Source organism: Crocodylus porosus, unplaced genomic scaffold, assembly GCF_001723895.1.
Source record: "Crocodylus porosus isolate Cpor-Errol unplaced genomic scaffold, CroPor_comp1, whole genome shotgun sequence".
Lineage (NCBI taxonomy): Eukaryota > Metazoa > Chordata > Crocodylia > Crocodylidae > Crocodylus > Crocodylus porosus.
In genome coordinates, this window is record NW_017728928.1 from 4,548,432 (window position 1) to 4,560,393 (window position 11,962).

The window sequence follows — 11,962 nt, forward strand, 5'->3', positions numbered from 1 at the left end:
GTTCTGTCCTAAGCCCTGCTAATCTTAACCCTCCTCCCCTCCATGAACCGTAAAGGTGCAGAGCTCTTTCCACAGAACACAGTGGAAGTTCTTGTAATTGGAGTGGCTTACTCATCCATGTGATGTGCACATGGCCATGTCCTTGTGCTGATCTGAGGATGGGATAGTCCAGGGCAGTGGGAGTGTGTGCAAAGTGAAACAGTATTAATCAAGAATAAGGACGCTATAGTGAGTAAGTAGCAAGTCAGGATGTAGAGCCCTGGAGTCTTGGGTCTCAGTTCTCTCTAATCGTTGGACAAATGCATTCAAGGGTTCAGATTGACCTACCAGCTAGAAAGGTAAAAACGCAAACATACAAAACAACCTTTAAGTAAAACTGCAAAATAAATTGAAACGATCATTTTTGTACTTAAATGCCATAGTTGATAGGAAAATATGCAAGAAAATGTCAGAAAAATGAATTCTACAAATATATTTTAAGAAAAATTTATTATGAGTATGAGCATTGTGTGGATAAAGTTAAAAGTTTATTTTAAAATCAGGTAAGAGCTAAAGGATTTGGCTAATTAGTAGACAGTATTTAAAAAGAAATAAGTATACAGAATAAGTTACCTAAAAATGATTATTATGTTAGAGGTGGAAATCTGAGAACCAGTTACAAACACTTGTAGGGCATAGGCACAAAAGGAGAACTGAAGGTTTTCTGAAAAGGATATATAAGAAAAAGTGAGAAGAAAGTGAAAAAAGGAACAGTTGGACTACATCTTAAGAATTTGTGACTAAAATACTTTGTCTTAGAATGTGAAGTAGATTGGCAAGGATGATATCAGGCAGTTGAAGTTATATTGCAAGATATAGTCTTGAACTGGCAGAGAGAAGCGTTAAACTCAACAACACCTAAAAAACCTTTCCATTTATGTTTTGTCTCAGTAAGATAGGCATTGCAATTACTGCGTCTTCTTTTTTTTAATTCACGGGCTGTCTTCACATAGTGTCCTTTCTGAATAGTCCTTCTTGAATACACTTGAAAAGAATCCACGTTCTGTTAAAAACAAGGAGGTATTAATTTAAGTGATATTATTACAATGTCTAGACTGTAGCAGTAGTGCATAGGAGGGCAGAGAAAAGTAAATGCTGCCAGTGTGAGCCATGCAAAATGTGAAAGCATGTGACCCCACACTGGGAATTATGTAGGTCCCTCCCCCACCTTTTCAAATGAAATGAAGCCTGAAAAAGGGACATACTATGTGGGCAGACTTAATAAAATACAGTAACCTAAACACAAAGCATATCCTACTACCAAAACCCTTTTGTCTTTCTCTCATTATTAATACAGATATTTCTAGCTGAAAAGTTCTTTACTTCCTGTTGAACTCCTCAGGATCATTTCTGCAATTAAGACAACATTCACCCTTTGATATTTTTGTCATAATTCAGATAGACTATTTGCCTGCTCCTTCTCCATAAACTTTATGCACGACCTGAGTAAATAGGCCCAGCATAAACCAGTGTAAGGTTGTAATTCTTCCTCAGGATACAAATACAGGCAGTCCTCGGCTTTATGACACAACTGGTTCCCGCAAACCATGTCTTAAGTCAAAACATTGTAACTCGGAACCAATTTTCTCATAAGAAACAATGTTATAAATGGGGGATTGGTTCCTGAACCAAGGCCCAATACCCTATTTTCACCAAAAATACCCCAGAATTTTGTACTCAATCAGTTATAGATGAGTAATATAGCTACATTAATGTATTTATATTGTAAATAGCACTCATATTGTTTTAAAGGACTTCTTTGAGGTGACTTTGCTGGTCTTTTTGAAGGGCTCTTGGTTGGACTTTTTGAAGGGTTCTTGGCTGGAGTCTTCTCAGGAGTCTTGGCTACAGGTTTTTCTGGAGTCTTGTCTACTTTCTTAAAGAAAGCGTCCAAGCAAGTTTGGACAGATCTTCTCCAGGGAGATAAGCGACTCAGCAAGCAGGTATTTGCTGGTGTGGCATCGCATCAGCTCATGCGTTGTAAAGTAAAAACTGATGCCATTAAGTTGAAACAAGGTGTCAATTTATAAACGTTGTAAGTGCAAAATGTTGTATCTCGAAACAGTGTAAGTCGAGGACTGCCTGTACTGCGTTCCATAGTCCCAAGGAAGCAGCAGTGCCTTCCAAGAAAAGTTTTGGACCATCAGTGTAGTTAGTCACAAAATTACTGGCTACAGCTTTGTCCCTTATTTGCTCATACAACCTCTAAACAGTGTCTACTATGGACAAAACTACCTTTAGACAAAACTATATAAACATTTTCATAGCTAGGGCTGTTTTCCTTTTATAGTCTTCTACTGCTTTTCTGGATGAATACTTTAGATTCTTTGGGAGTAAGTGAAAACACTGTTCCACATACTCAGGGTTTTACCACTCTTGTTAAAGTAGCCAGGTTCATACCTTTGAAACATTCAGGAACTGTGAGATTGCCATCTATACACGTAGTGGGCACAGTATAGACACAGTCCTCTTCTTTATTTTTGCAGAAAAAGGAAATGGTTTCATCATGTTGTATTCCTTCTTTAAGGCCATCCTTAACTGCTACCTTCTCACCTTTGTATAACACAATAGCTTTCTTAACTGGTATCTTACATGGTGCTGAAAAACAGTTCAAATTTAAGTTGCATTACCATTTCATTAGGGTTTGAATTAAAAAAATAAATAGGCTAGATCCTGTAAGGTAAGTACAGAAGTAACATTTTGGTGTAAAAGTCAGTGATGTTGTCCACAAAGGAGCAAATATTTGAAAGACAGATATTGAATGAGATATTTGGTAGTGGTTACATGAATTAAGAGCTGATGTCCCACTGAAAGGCAATGAGACTGTGTTCCTAAGTCACTTGACTGCTTTTGAAAAGCCCAACCTCTTATTTCAAAAACAGCGATTTGTATACTTGTATGCAATATATGTAGGCAATGCCATGTATACTTGATGAATGAAGAAAGATAAATGTCACTTCTTGCTTAGTTGTAGAAAAAGTGTTAATATTTGAGAAGTGGTATGTCTCAATATGGATGGAAATAGATTAAATTACATCATTACAGAAAACATTCTTTTCTGATTTCAAATTGTAGAGACTGAGGCCAAATCTACACTAAAGACTGTTTGGTAATATAGCTGTATCAGCAAATCTCCCTAACATAACTATAGCTCATACCAACTAGTGTGGTTAAGTTGGTTCCCCAAATAAAATAAGCTCTATCAGAGTCTTGTTATGTCAGTACAACTGTGCCTACATTCAGGCTTTAGGTAAAAATGTTGAAAAAAAAATCATACCCCTGACATGGCTGTACAAGCAATAGTTTCTAGATGCATCTGGCTTACATGCAAAGTGCCAATTTAGACAGAAAGTAAAAGGAATAAAGGAAGAATTTGGGTGCATGGTCATTAAACCCAGTTGTATTATCTTACTGGGGAGCATATAGTTATTTAATGCTGTTATGAGAGCCCTGAGAATGCCTATGCTTGATCTTTCTGCTTTGTTCTGAAATGGGAGATTCTCTCAGAGATAATTTCTCATCAGCTTCTTCTGGTCAAACATTTAGGACAATTCAGGTTGATGGGTGGTTTCTGATGCATAGTCTTACCTTTACAAGATGGTTTTATGGACCACTCATTTGTTTTTTCACATGTTGATTCTCTGGGCCCCTCTAGCACATATCTACCATTGCAGCCAAAACTGACACTTTCCTTATAACCATATGTTCTTCGAACAGCAAAATTTATAAATCCATTTTCTATTCCTGTTGGAGTTGGACATGTTACGTCTGTAGTGCAAAACCAAAGAAAATATGGTACAATTTAACACATTTGCTTTGATTTCCTTTAGTCTCTCACATAGATAAACAGCAAGTAAACTTAAAAACTTTGGAAACAAACATAAAAATTTGGTTTAGAATCATGTTCCCTCCAAACCTTGGGAAGATCCAAAGATCATTTAATTTGGTATAGCTCCAGTGAACCTACAATAAAGCCAGTAAAATTGTATTCATTTACACCAACTGAGGATTTAGCTTTGTACTTCTTAGATTAGGTGATAGTTTACTCCTGCTATTTAGATATTGGACTGGATTTGCCATGCTTTAGGTATCTGATTCTAATTTCACAGAAGTGAAAGATTGTTAACTTAAATAGAGTTGCATTTTTTTGTGTAATGTTAGATTGTAGACACTCTGGGGCAGAAAACTTCCTGTTTTGTGCAATCTTGAGGTCACTGTTAGCAGTCATTTGTAATTATGCTTTTCACAATAAATATATTCAAGATATAAAAAGTTGCTGTGCTATTAATTCATAAGGCCCAATTAATAAAAATGTTCAGACCATTTCTATATATTTTCTAACGTTTTTTTTAAAAGTTAATCAAATTATTGATTGTACATCTACTTACACTTGCATTCTGGTATATGGCTCCAGTTCCCATTAGCTGTACAGATAGCTGTTTCATTGCCAAAAAGTGCAAAAGACGGTAAGCATTCAAATCCAATCATGTCTTGGAAGACTGATACATTTCCAGGCTTTAGAGTATGGTAAGAAATTACTCCAAATTCAGGAATTTGGGGAGGAGGACAAATCACAGCTGGAAAAGCAGAACATTGGTTTTCCACACATCTCAAAAATCCAAATTGTTACTCCTTCCTGGAGGAATATCCCCCAGAACATCATGTCTATAAAAGAATTACATTGCATGGTGCAAAATAGGAATACATTTGCTAAATTAATTAGAATAAATAAAAGGCTCAATAACCTTGATGTTTGTAATTCATTAATCAATGCAGTTTTTGCAGGCAATATAAATATACATAACATTTTTACAATATATTGCACTTCTGTCATCAAGGTGTTCACATCTTTGAAGGATGTGTCAAAGGAGATGTATCAAAGTGGCAGGGAAATGTAAGAGAAAGGAGATCTGCATCATCCCTGAACCAGTATTAGAATTCAGAAGTTCCTAAGCCCAAACCAGTCATTTAGTAACACTTCTCTATAATGAGTCCAGACACCCAAAACCAAAACCAATCATCTCTTTCAAGCCACAGACAGAAAACCTGATTCTGATTTATACCAACTCCTCTGTACCTTGTTGTAACACCAAATGAGGCCTTAGCATGGGTATGAATGTATTCTAAAACCCTTTTACAATACTGCAACCATGTGAAAAGCTATAAACAAGGATAGGGCCCAGTGTGTTTCTTTAGTACACATACGTTGACAGTGAGGTAGAGTGCTGCTCCATCTTCCATCTGCCATGCACTGGCAAGTGCTTGTCCCCTTGAGAATGTACCTGCGAAAAAACAGACCCATTTACTAGGAAGCTTTAAGAAGTCTTATAAACACAGGGAGGGCTGGGACTTCTCTAGAAGAAACCTAACAAGAAGGCATGCATTACAGAGCGTACAGTCTGACACCTGGGCTTCCTTCATAATTCAACTAATTGTTTATTTCAAGAAGCATTTTTAGTAGAAGTTGAAAATTTGCCCTTGTACTAATACTGTACTAATTCTTCTTCCAGAAGAAATATATGACTGAATAAGAGACTAATTTCTTGTACATTCAACCATAAATTGTATTTGACACATCCATTTATATAATAATTAAAGTGTATGTGAGAAAAGAGTATTGATTTCTGATTGCTAGCATAATACATGGCATCTTGGGAGTAGTTCTTTAGGATGATTATATTGACTACGACTGTTAAGTTACTGCTCTACAGAACTCAGCCAGGAGACCAGTGTACAGCCCAATTTAATTCTCATTTGCATTTTTTTCTAAAGTGCTTATCTCCAGACCTTTGTGCTTTTGTTATTCTAAGTCCTTATACTAAGCCTTAATGAAATGCTTATCCTGTTTCTGTCATTTCAGTATTACACACTGGAAACTAGTAAATTATAATTAGCAAAATTTAAGTCCATCAATCAAATCCAATTACTACATTCAGTGTCATAGTTACCTTTATTTATTGCTCATCTCACTTCTGTTTCTCAGGGATGGGACTTGAATTAATCCATTTATGCTTAGCAGCGTATTCCAGTCTGTGACTCACCCACAAATGTCACAGGTGAAAAACACTTGGTCATGATTTATTCCAGTAGAATGAACAAATGAGAAGAATCATATGCTTGTCTGACACCAGTTGAAATATCTTTCTATCAGAAATATTAGATGGATATCTAACAAAAAAGTGCTGCATTTATATTGCCTTTATTCTATATACTGCCTATATACTGTACTACAGGAGTGTCAAACTCATCTGCAGTGTGATGTAGGACCAGCCCACAGGCCAGACGAATAGGTCCACAGAAACCCTCTCTTCCCCCCGCATACTAGATCCAGTGCCCACAGTGCTCACTCCAGCCAGTCCAGGACTGCACTGGACATGTGTCTGTTCTGGCCAGATGAGGGTGCGAGACGCATGTAACATCTGCTCTGGCCAGCCTGGGGTGGACACTGTATGTGGCACAGTCCTGAACTGACCAGAGTGGATCCAGCATGCAGGGGAACCATGGAGCCTCCTTCCCCGCTGCGTGCTGGATCCAGGACCTGCAGTGCACACCATGGCTGCCCCAGACTGGCTGGAGTGGATGCCACGTGCAGCTCATGTCCCAGATCAATCAGTGTGTGTGACACCGTCCTGGACCAGCTGGAGCAGGCACCGCGGGTGCTGGATCCAGCATGCAGGGGTCTCAGACTGGCCCTGTGCAGGACTGACACTGGGGGCCAGATGATGTGATGATGTGATTTGGCCTGTGGGCTGCATCTCTGACACCCCTGCTGTAGTATAGCGATGGAGATAACTTGTATTTATAAGAGGGTTTTGCAAAACTTCATTCAGATTACGCTGCAGTTCCCATGTCCTCCTCTCCCCCCATTTCTACAGTATGCCTTCATCCTTAAGCTTCTGTATTTCATTTCACACACAACTTCATGCCTTCAATTCTTAAAAGAGCTCTTCTTTAATCCTCACCCCAAAATTCACTTCTTTCACTTGGACACTGATCTGATTCAGAGCTAAAATACTATTCTACTTAAGATCGCAAGCTTTGAAACCTAATTATGTCTTTGAAGAAAGATACATTTCCAGGCTTTAGAGCATGGTAAGAAATGATTCCAGGTTCAGGATGTTGGGGAAGAGGACAAGGCACAGCTGGCTTGTGATACCCTCTGCTCTTCTTTCTCCCTCCCTGGTCATTGGTGATGTTAGGCCTAAAACTGCTCAAGACAGAGGGTTGGTTTTTTTAGGTGTTCTTAAAATGTCAAATAGGTATTGTTTTGCTATACATATAATAAAAAGCATTGGATACAAACTGCATTGATGACATACTAATAATACAGCACACCTTGAACAGTATATTTTGGGTGTTATTCATTGTAAAGTTGTATTTTCATGAGGCCTCCTTACCTCGTTCCATAACATTTGAGAGTGTATCTACTGCTCATGTGCAACAAATGATTGTATAGATAAACAGGGTGTTTGAAGCATAATTCTTCAATTGCAAATTTAAATTGTGGTTAAGTATATTTTGGCATATTTCTTTTTTTTTTTTTTAACCTTTTCTGCCTATGCTTTTTCCAGCACAATTATTTTATGCTAATTTGTTTCTAGTTTCAGTGCTTACTTTATAGCACATCAAAACAAGGAAACAGTTATGACACTATGTGCCCCTGGTTCAATCAGTGTGCTGCTTTCAAACACATGCTTCTACAGTGTTCATGATCAAAATTCACTTAATTTATCTTTCATTTCTAAAACTGGCAGAAAAATCAGTTGTTCAAACCAACCAGCCCTGGGTGACAGTATGTTATATTGTTGCATGCAGGGATCAAGTTAGGGTTAATTTCATATTTTCATTCTGGCAAAAAAGACATAGAAGGAGATTATCTCATCTCTGCTGTAGGATTCATCTCATGATGTAGTAAGGGAATTTCAAAAGTAGATGAAAAGTAGTACAGAATAAAGATTTATATAAAGTTTAAGTTTCTTCTGCTGTTAGGACTATTTCTATTTCTGGGAATCATTGTGTTGAAAAAGTGAAGTCTTGCATAAAATATTCAAGTGCAGTAGCATAACATTGGGTGGATTGGTAGGGTATGAACCTGGGGGGCTGCTTAGAGATGAAGGGACACCGGAAAAGAACGAGGGTCTGGTGATATGAGGACTTACCCTGGATTACAGGAAAAATGTATTGTACTCTGATAGGTCAATGCTGTAAAAGAAATTTTTCCATTCTCTAGCGGTCCAGGAAATGGACATTTCTTTGCTGTTTAAAAGACAATGGAAGAGTGTATTATTTTGTGAGATAGATATATATTGATATATATATATAGACACACACACACACACATATATATAAAAATATAAAACTAAAACGATGCTAGCAAGTTTGATTGTATGCAAGTATGGTGTCAAGTTTTTACACTTCTTTATTCATGAGTCCTTATATTTTTTATTTGAAATCAAGCTATATTTAAGCTATTTGCAAATGTATGTGATTGGCTTGGATAAGTGACTGTCCAAATTATAATTATGGAAATTATTGAATAAGATAATTTTCTCTAATAAAATTAAATGAATATCAAAGATGTCTATTACAGTAAATCAAGTGTTGTAAAAATAAAACAAATTGCACCATAAACATTAAAGTTGTCAACATTTCATTTATATACTTTAAGCAAGTGATAGAACAAATGAGGTATCCCATTTTGAAGATAAAACAGCTGAGCTGTGACATTACTTACTGATTTTGTAAACTGTTTTTCAATACATATAGAAACAACACATTTCCTATCTCAAATATTTTGTTTTGGATTGAGGAAAACAGTCAGAAAGTAAAGCAAATGTGCAACATCTTAATGAGGGGCCATAACACACATGAGAATCAACTAGATGCTGGTTTTGTGCTCAGTGCTCTTAGAAATGCAGAAGTAGAGTATGCAGAAAGCCAAACAGCAACGTTTTATAATATTACACAGTCCACAAACCGTTACACAGCATTTATAGACCAATGCACAACTGTCAATTCTGTGACACAACCCTGAGGAATGGAACCTGCAGGTTACTTACGTATACATTTCATAGTGTTAAGAAACCATCTGCCAGACCGATTGCAAGTATACTTCCTCATGCCGCTGTGATGGACGTAACCAGGCCTACAGGTATATGTGACCTCTTCACCAGGTTGATATTCTTTCTTATCTACATCAATTGTTGCAAATGGCACTTCAGGTAGCTTTGGGCAGGCTAGAAGAAAGGAACCACTTAACAATAAAAGGGGTACAATGCAGAAGAACTTGTTGCATCAGTTACCAAACTTGAGCATAGATTTTTTTATTACTGTATTATTAAAACTGGATAAAATGACGTGAGCTCTTAACACGCGTGGCATTTCCCTGTCTGTAATTTTCTATAGACTTAGCCTCAGTACAGTTTAAAAATATTTATAGACTTTGTGGTTGCCAGATAGAAAGGAAAGATATAGCAGGGCAGGAAGGGAAGTTTCATAAACAGTTCCTAGCCATTAGGACTGGCAGCAAACTTCTGGCAGGGAAGAAGAGCGGAGGGTTCCAGTTTGGGAAAGCATGAGGCAAAAAGGGTGACTGGTGTGAAATGTGGGGAGGGATGCACAAAACCTTGGATTCGGCAGGAGGAGTGGGACACAAGAACCCCTGAGAGGAGGAGGAGGAGAGGGGCAGTCACACTTTGGCTTAAAGCAGAATGAAGGAAGCTTGTGTGGAGAAAGGAGGAAAGCAGAAAACCCTGGTATTAATGTGCTCAGGTTACAGAAGCCAAATAATTTATGACCTTCCACTAATAAGGTTTGCATGACATTTGTTCCTAATACTAATTTCCTTTGCCTTCCCTTTTTGCATCTGTCTTATAAAACTTTATTCCCCACCGGGGAATGTGAGGGAGGAAGAAACAGAGGAGAGTTCCAAGGAGGAGAAGTTTTTAAGATCTTTTCAGCTACTTGCAAAAGGCAAGAGGTTTGTAAAACTGCCATAACCTCCAGGTTTTCCATCCTTGCTTAAGCTTGGCCTATCGAATATTCTTTGCTATTAGAAAGGGAGAGTCACTTACTGTTTCCTGCAAGAACACAGTGCGTCAGAGTAACTATCCACAAGAACAGCGCAGTTGAATACATTGCTGCCAGTTTCCAAGCTTTCAAAATGACCCTCAATTAAATGTTTGTTTTCTTAAAAAGAAAGGTATTAACAAAACGATGGCTAAAAATTAACTTTTCTTATTTACTCTAATCCTAGTAAACAAAAGATAAAATCGTTCTCAGATTACTGGGAACAGAGGCCTAAATGATCATCACATGTTTGTTTTGTAGATATTATAGGAACACATATTTTAATCTGTTTTGAAGATCTTTCATCGCTGCCTGGTTATTGCCTCAAGTCATGTCATTCTGTCATCTTTCAAGCACAGAGGGACTAACTTTCAGTTCCCTCATGCCAGTGGGTATATTTTGGGTAGCACAAGTGGCCCAGTAATGGAATTGCTAACAGAAACTCTTCTGTATGACTCCATCTGCATATTTTTTTCCTCTGCCATTAAAAGGCATCTCTGAACCTTTCAGGGTCAAGAATCCAAGTTGGTCCCAGAGCTGATTTTCTGGCCTCTCTCATCCTGCTCCCACTGTACTTGCTTGGCAAAACTACCATTAAACTTCTTTTGTACAGTGTACAGTACTGTGTTGGAAACCATCATAATTGAGAGCTTATCTAACTCAGTACTAGCCATTATTACTTTATCATCTTAAAACACCTTAACACCATCTGTGAAACATAAAACAAGTTAAAAAGCAGAATTGCGGAATTTCTTCAGCCAGTGGAAACAAAGGAGGAGTTTTAGTTTGCTGCGTGTAACAGGGGGCTCTCTCAGGGCCAGTCTGCCATTGGCTCACCCACTTGTTTCTGGGCCAGTGGACTGCCTCCTCGTCTGCCACACCTTGATGATACACAATTATGGTGTTAATTAGGCGGGAGGCTGTCCATTCTCGCCCTGATGCCAGAAAACGCTATCTGCAGCTCCATTCCTCCCCGGCATCGCAGCCCAAGTCTTGCAGATGGCATACAGGTGACAATGCTCCTGGCCTACAGCCAGAGCCAGCTTAGCCTTCGTTGTCAGGCCTCAGACACACACACACATTCATACCACCTTCCTCTCACTAGGGCCTCTCACACTCCACCCCCTCTCACAGGGTCTTTTTCATGCATCAACAACTTGTACCATGCCTTGGCCCCTCTTGGAGCAGGACCCTTCAGCCATAGGCTCAACCTAGCGCACACCGTGGGTGGCCGATGTACCGTCTTTTGGGCTTCCCCCATGGCCCTCACCGGGGTAGTGGCCAGCCAATTACCTGATGAGGGCTGAGCTTTCCCTGGCCCCTCCTGGGGCAACTCTATACACACTCACATACATATACTGAGCTCCCAGCCTTCTGGTGCCCCCTCACTGGGGCCACAGGGCTTCCCTCCCCAGTGAGAGCTCAGGTGGCTGTAGCCGTGCCTGGCCTCATCTAGGTCGTACACCCTCTTTGGGCTCAGGTGGCCGTAGCCATGCCTGCCTCCCTTGTACTCACAGTGTTGTGGGGGCTAGGGGTTAAGGTACCCCAACCTACCTTTCACCAGGGTGGTAACTGGCCTTGTATTTCCGGGGGGCTCCCACACCACTGGGAGCCCCACCAGTGCAGCCACACTACACTCCAAGTCATTTGAGATGCATTACACCCCCGAATTTCCTACAGCAGCTGGAATTACTGCGCAATAGGCCACCAACACCATTAAAGCATCGTGTACACACAGCCCTCGTTTCATCTACATGTGGCCTTGAAGGCTATTTCAGAGCAGTGTGAGCTTTCGTAGGCAACAAACTACTTTGTCAGAGATGTATGCCTATTAGCAAATCAGTTGACACTTCAG

The 11,962-nt window shown here is 39.2% G+C and overlaps 1 protein-coding gene across 1 annotated transcript; it reads right to left on the bottom strand.

Moving 5' to 3' along the window:
- Positions 1-472: 472 nt before the first annotated feature.
- APOH (apolipoprotein H) lies at positions 473-10,230 on the bottom strand. The gene is made up of 8 exons (XM_019542366.1): positions 10,113-10,230; positions 9,099-9,275; positions 8,199-8,295; positions 5,245-5,321; positions 4,428-4,616; positions 3,628-3,807; positions 2,440-2,637; positions 473-1,042 (listed from the first exon to the last, which is right to left on the bottom strand). Exons 1-8 carry the CDS (start codon positions 10,174-10,176, stop codon positions 972-974), a joined length of 1,053 nt encoding a protein of 350 aa, XP_019397911.1. The 5' UTR covers positions 10,177-10,230; the 3' UTR covers positions 473-971.
- Positions 10,231-11,962: the final 1,732 nt, after the last annotated feature.

Coding starts and splice junctions, on each gene's coding strand:
- APOH (XM_019542366.1), bottom strand. CDS start 10,176: ATGTATTCAACTGCGCTGTTCTTGTGGATAGTTACTCTGACGCACTGT. Junction 8,296..9,098: donor TAACACTATGAAATGTATAC/GTAAGTAACCTG, acceptor TCTTTTAAACAG/CAAAGAAATGTCCATTTCCT. Junction 4,617..5,244: donor CACTCTACCTCACTGTCAAC/GTATGTGTACTA, acceptor CTGCTTTTCCAG/CTGTGATTTGTCCTCCTCCC.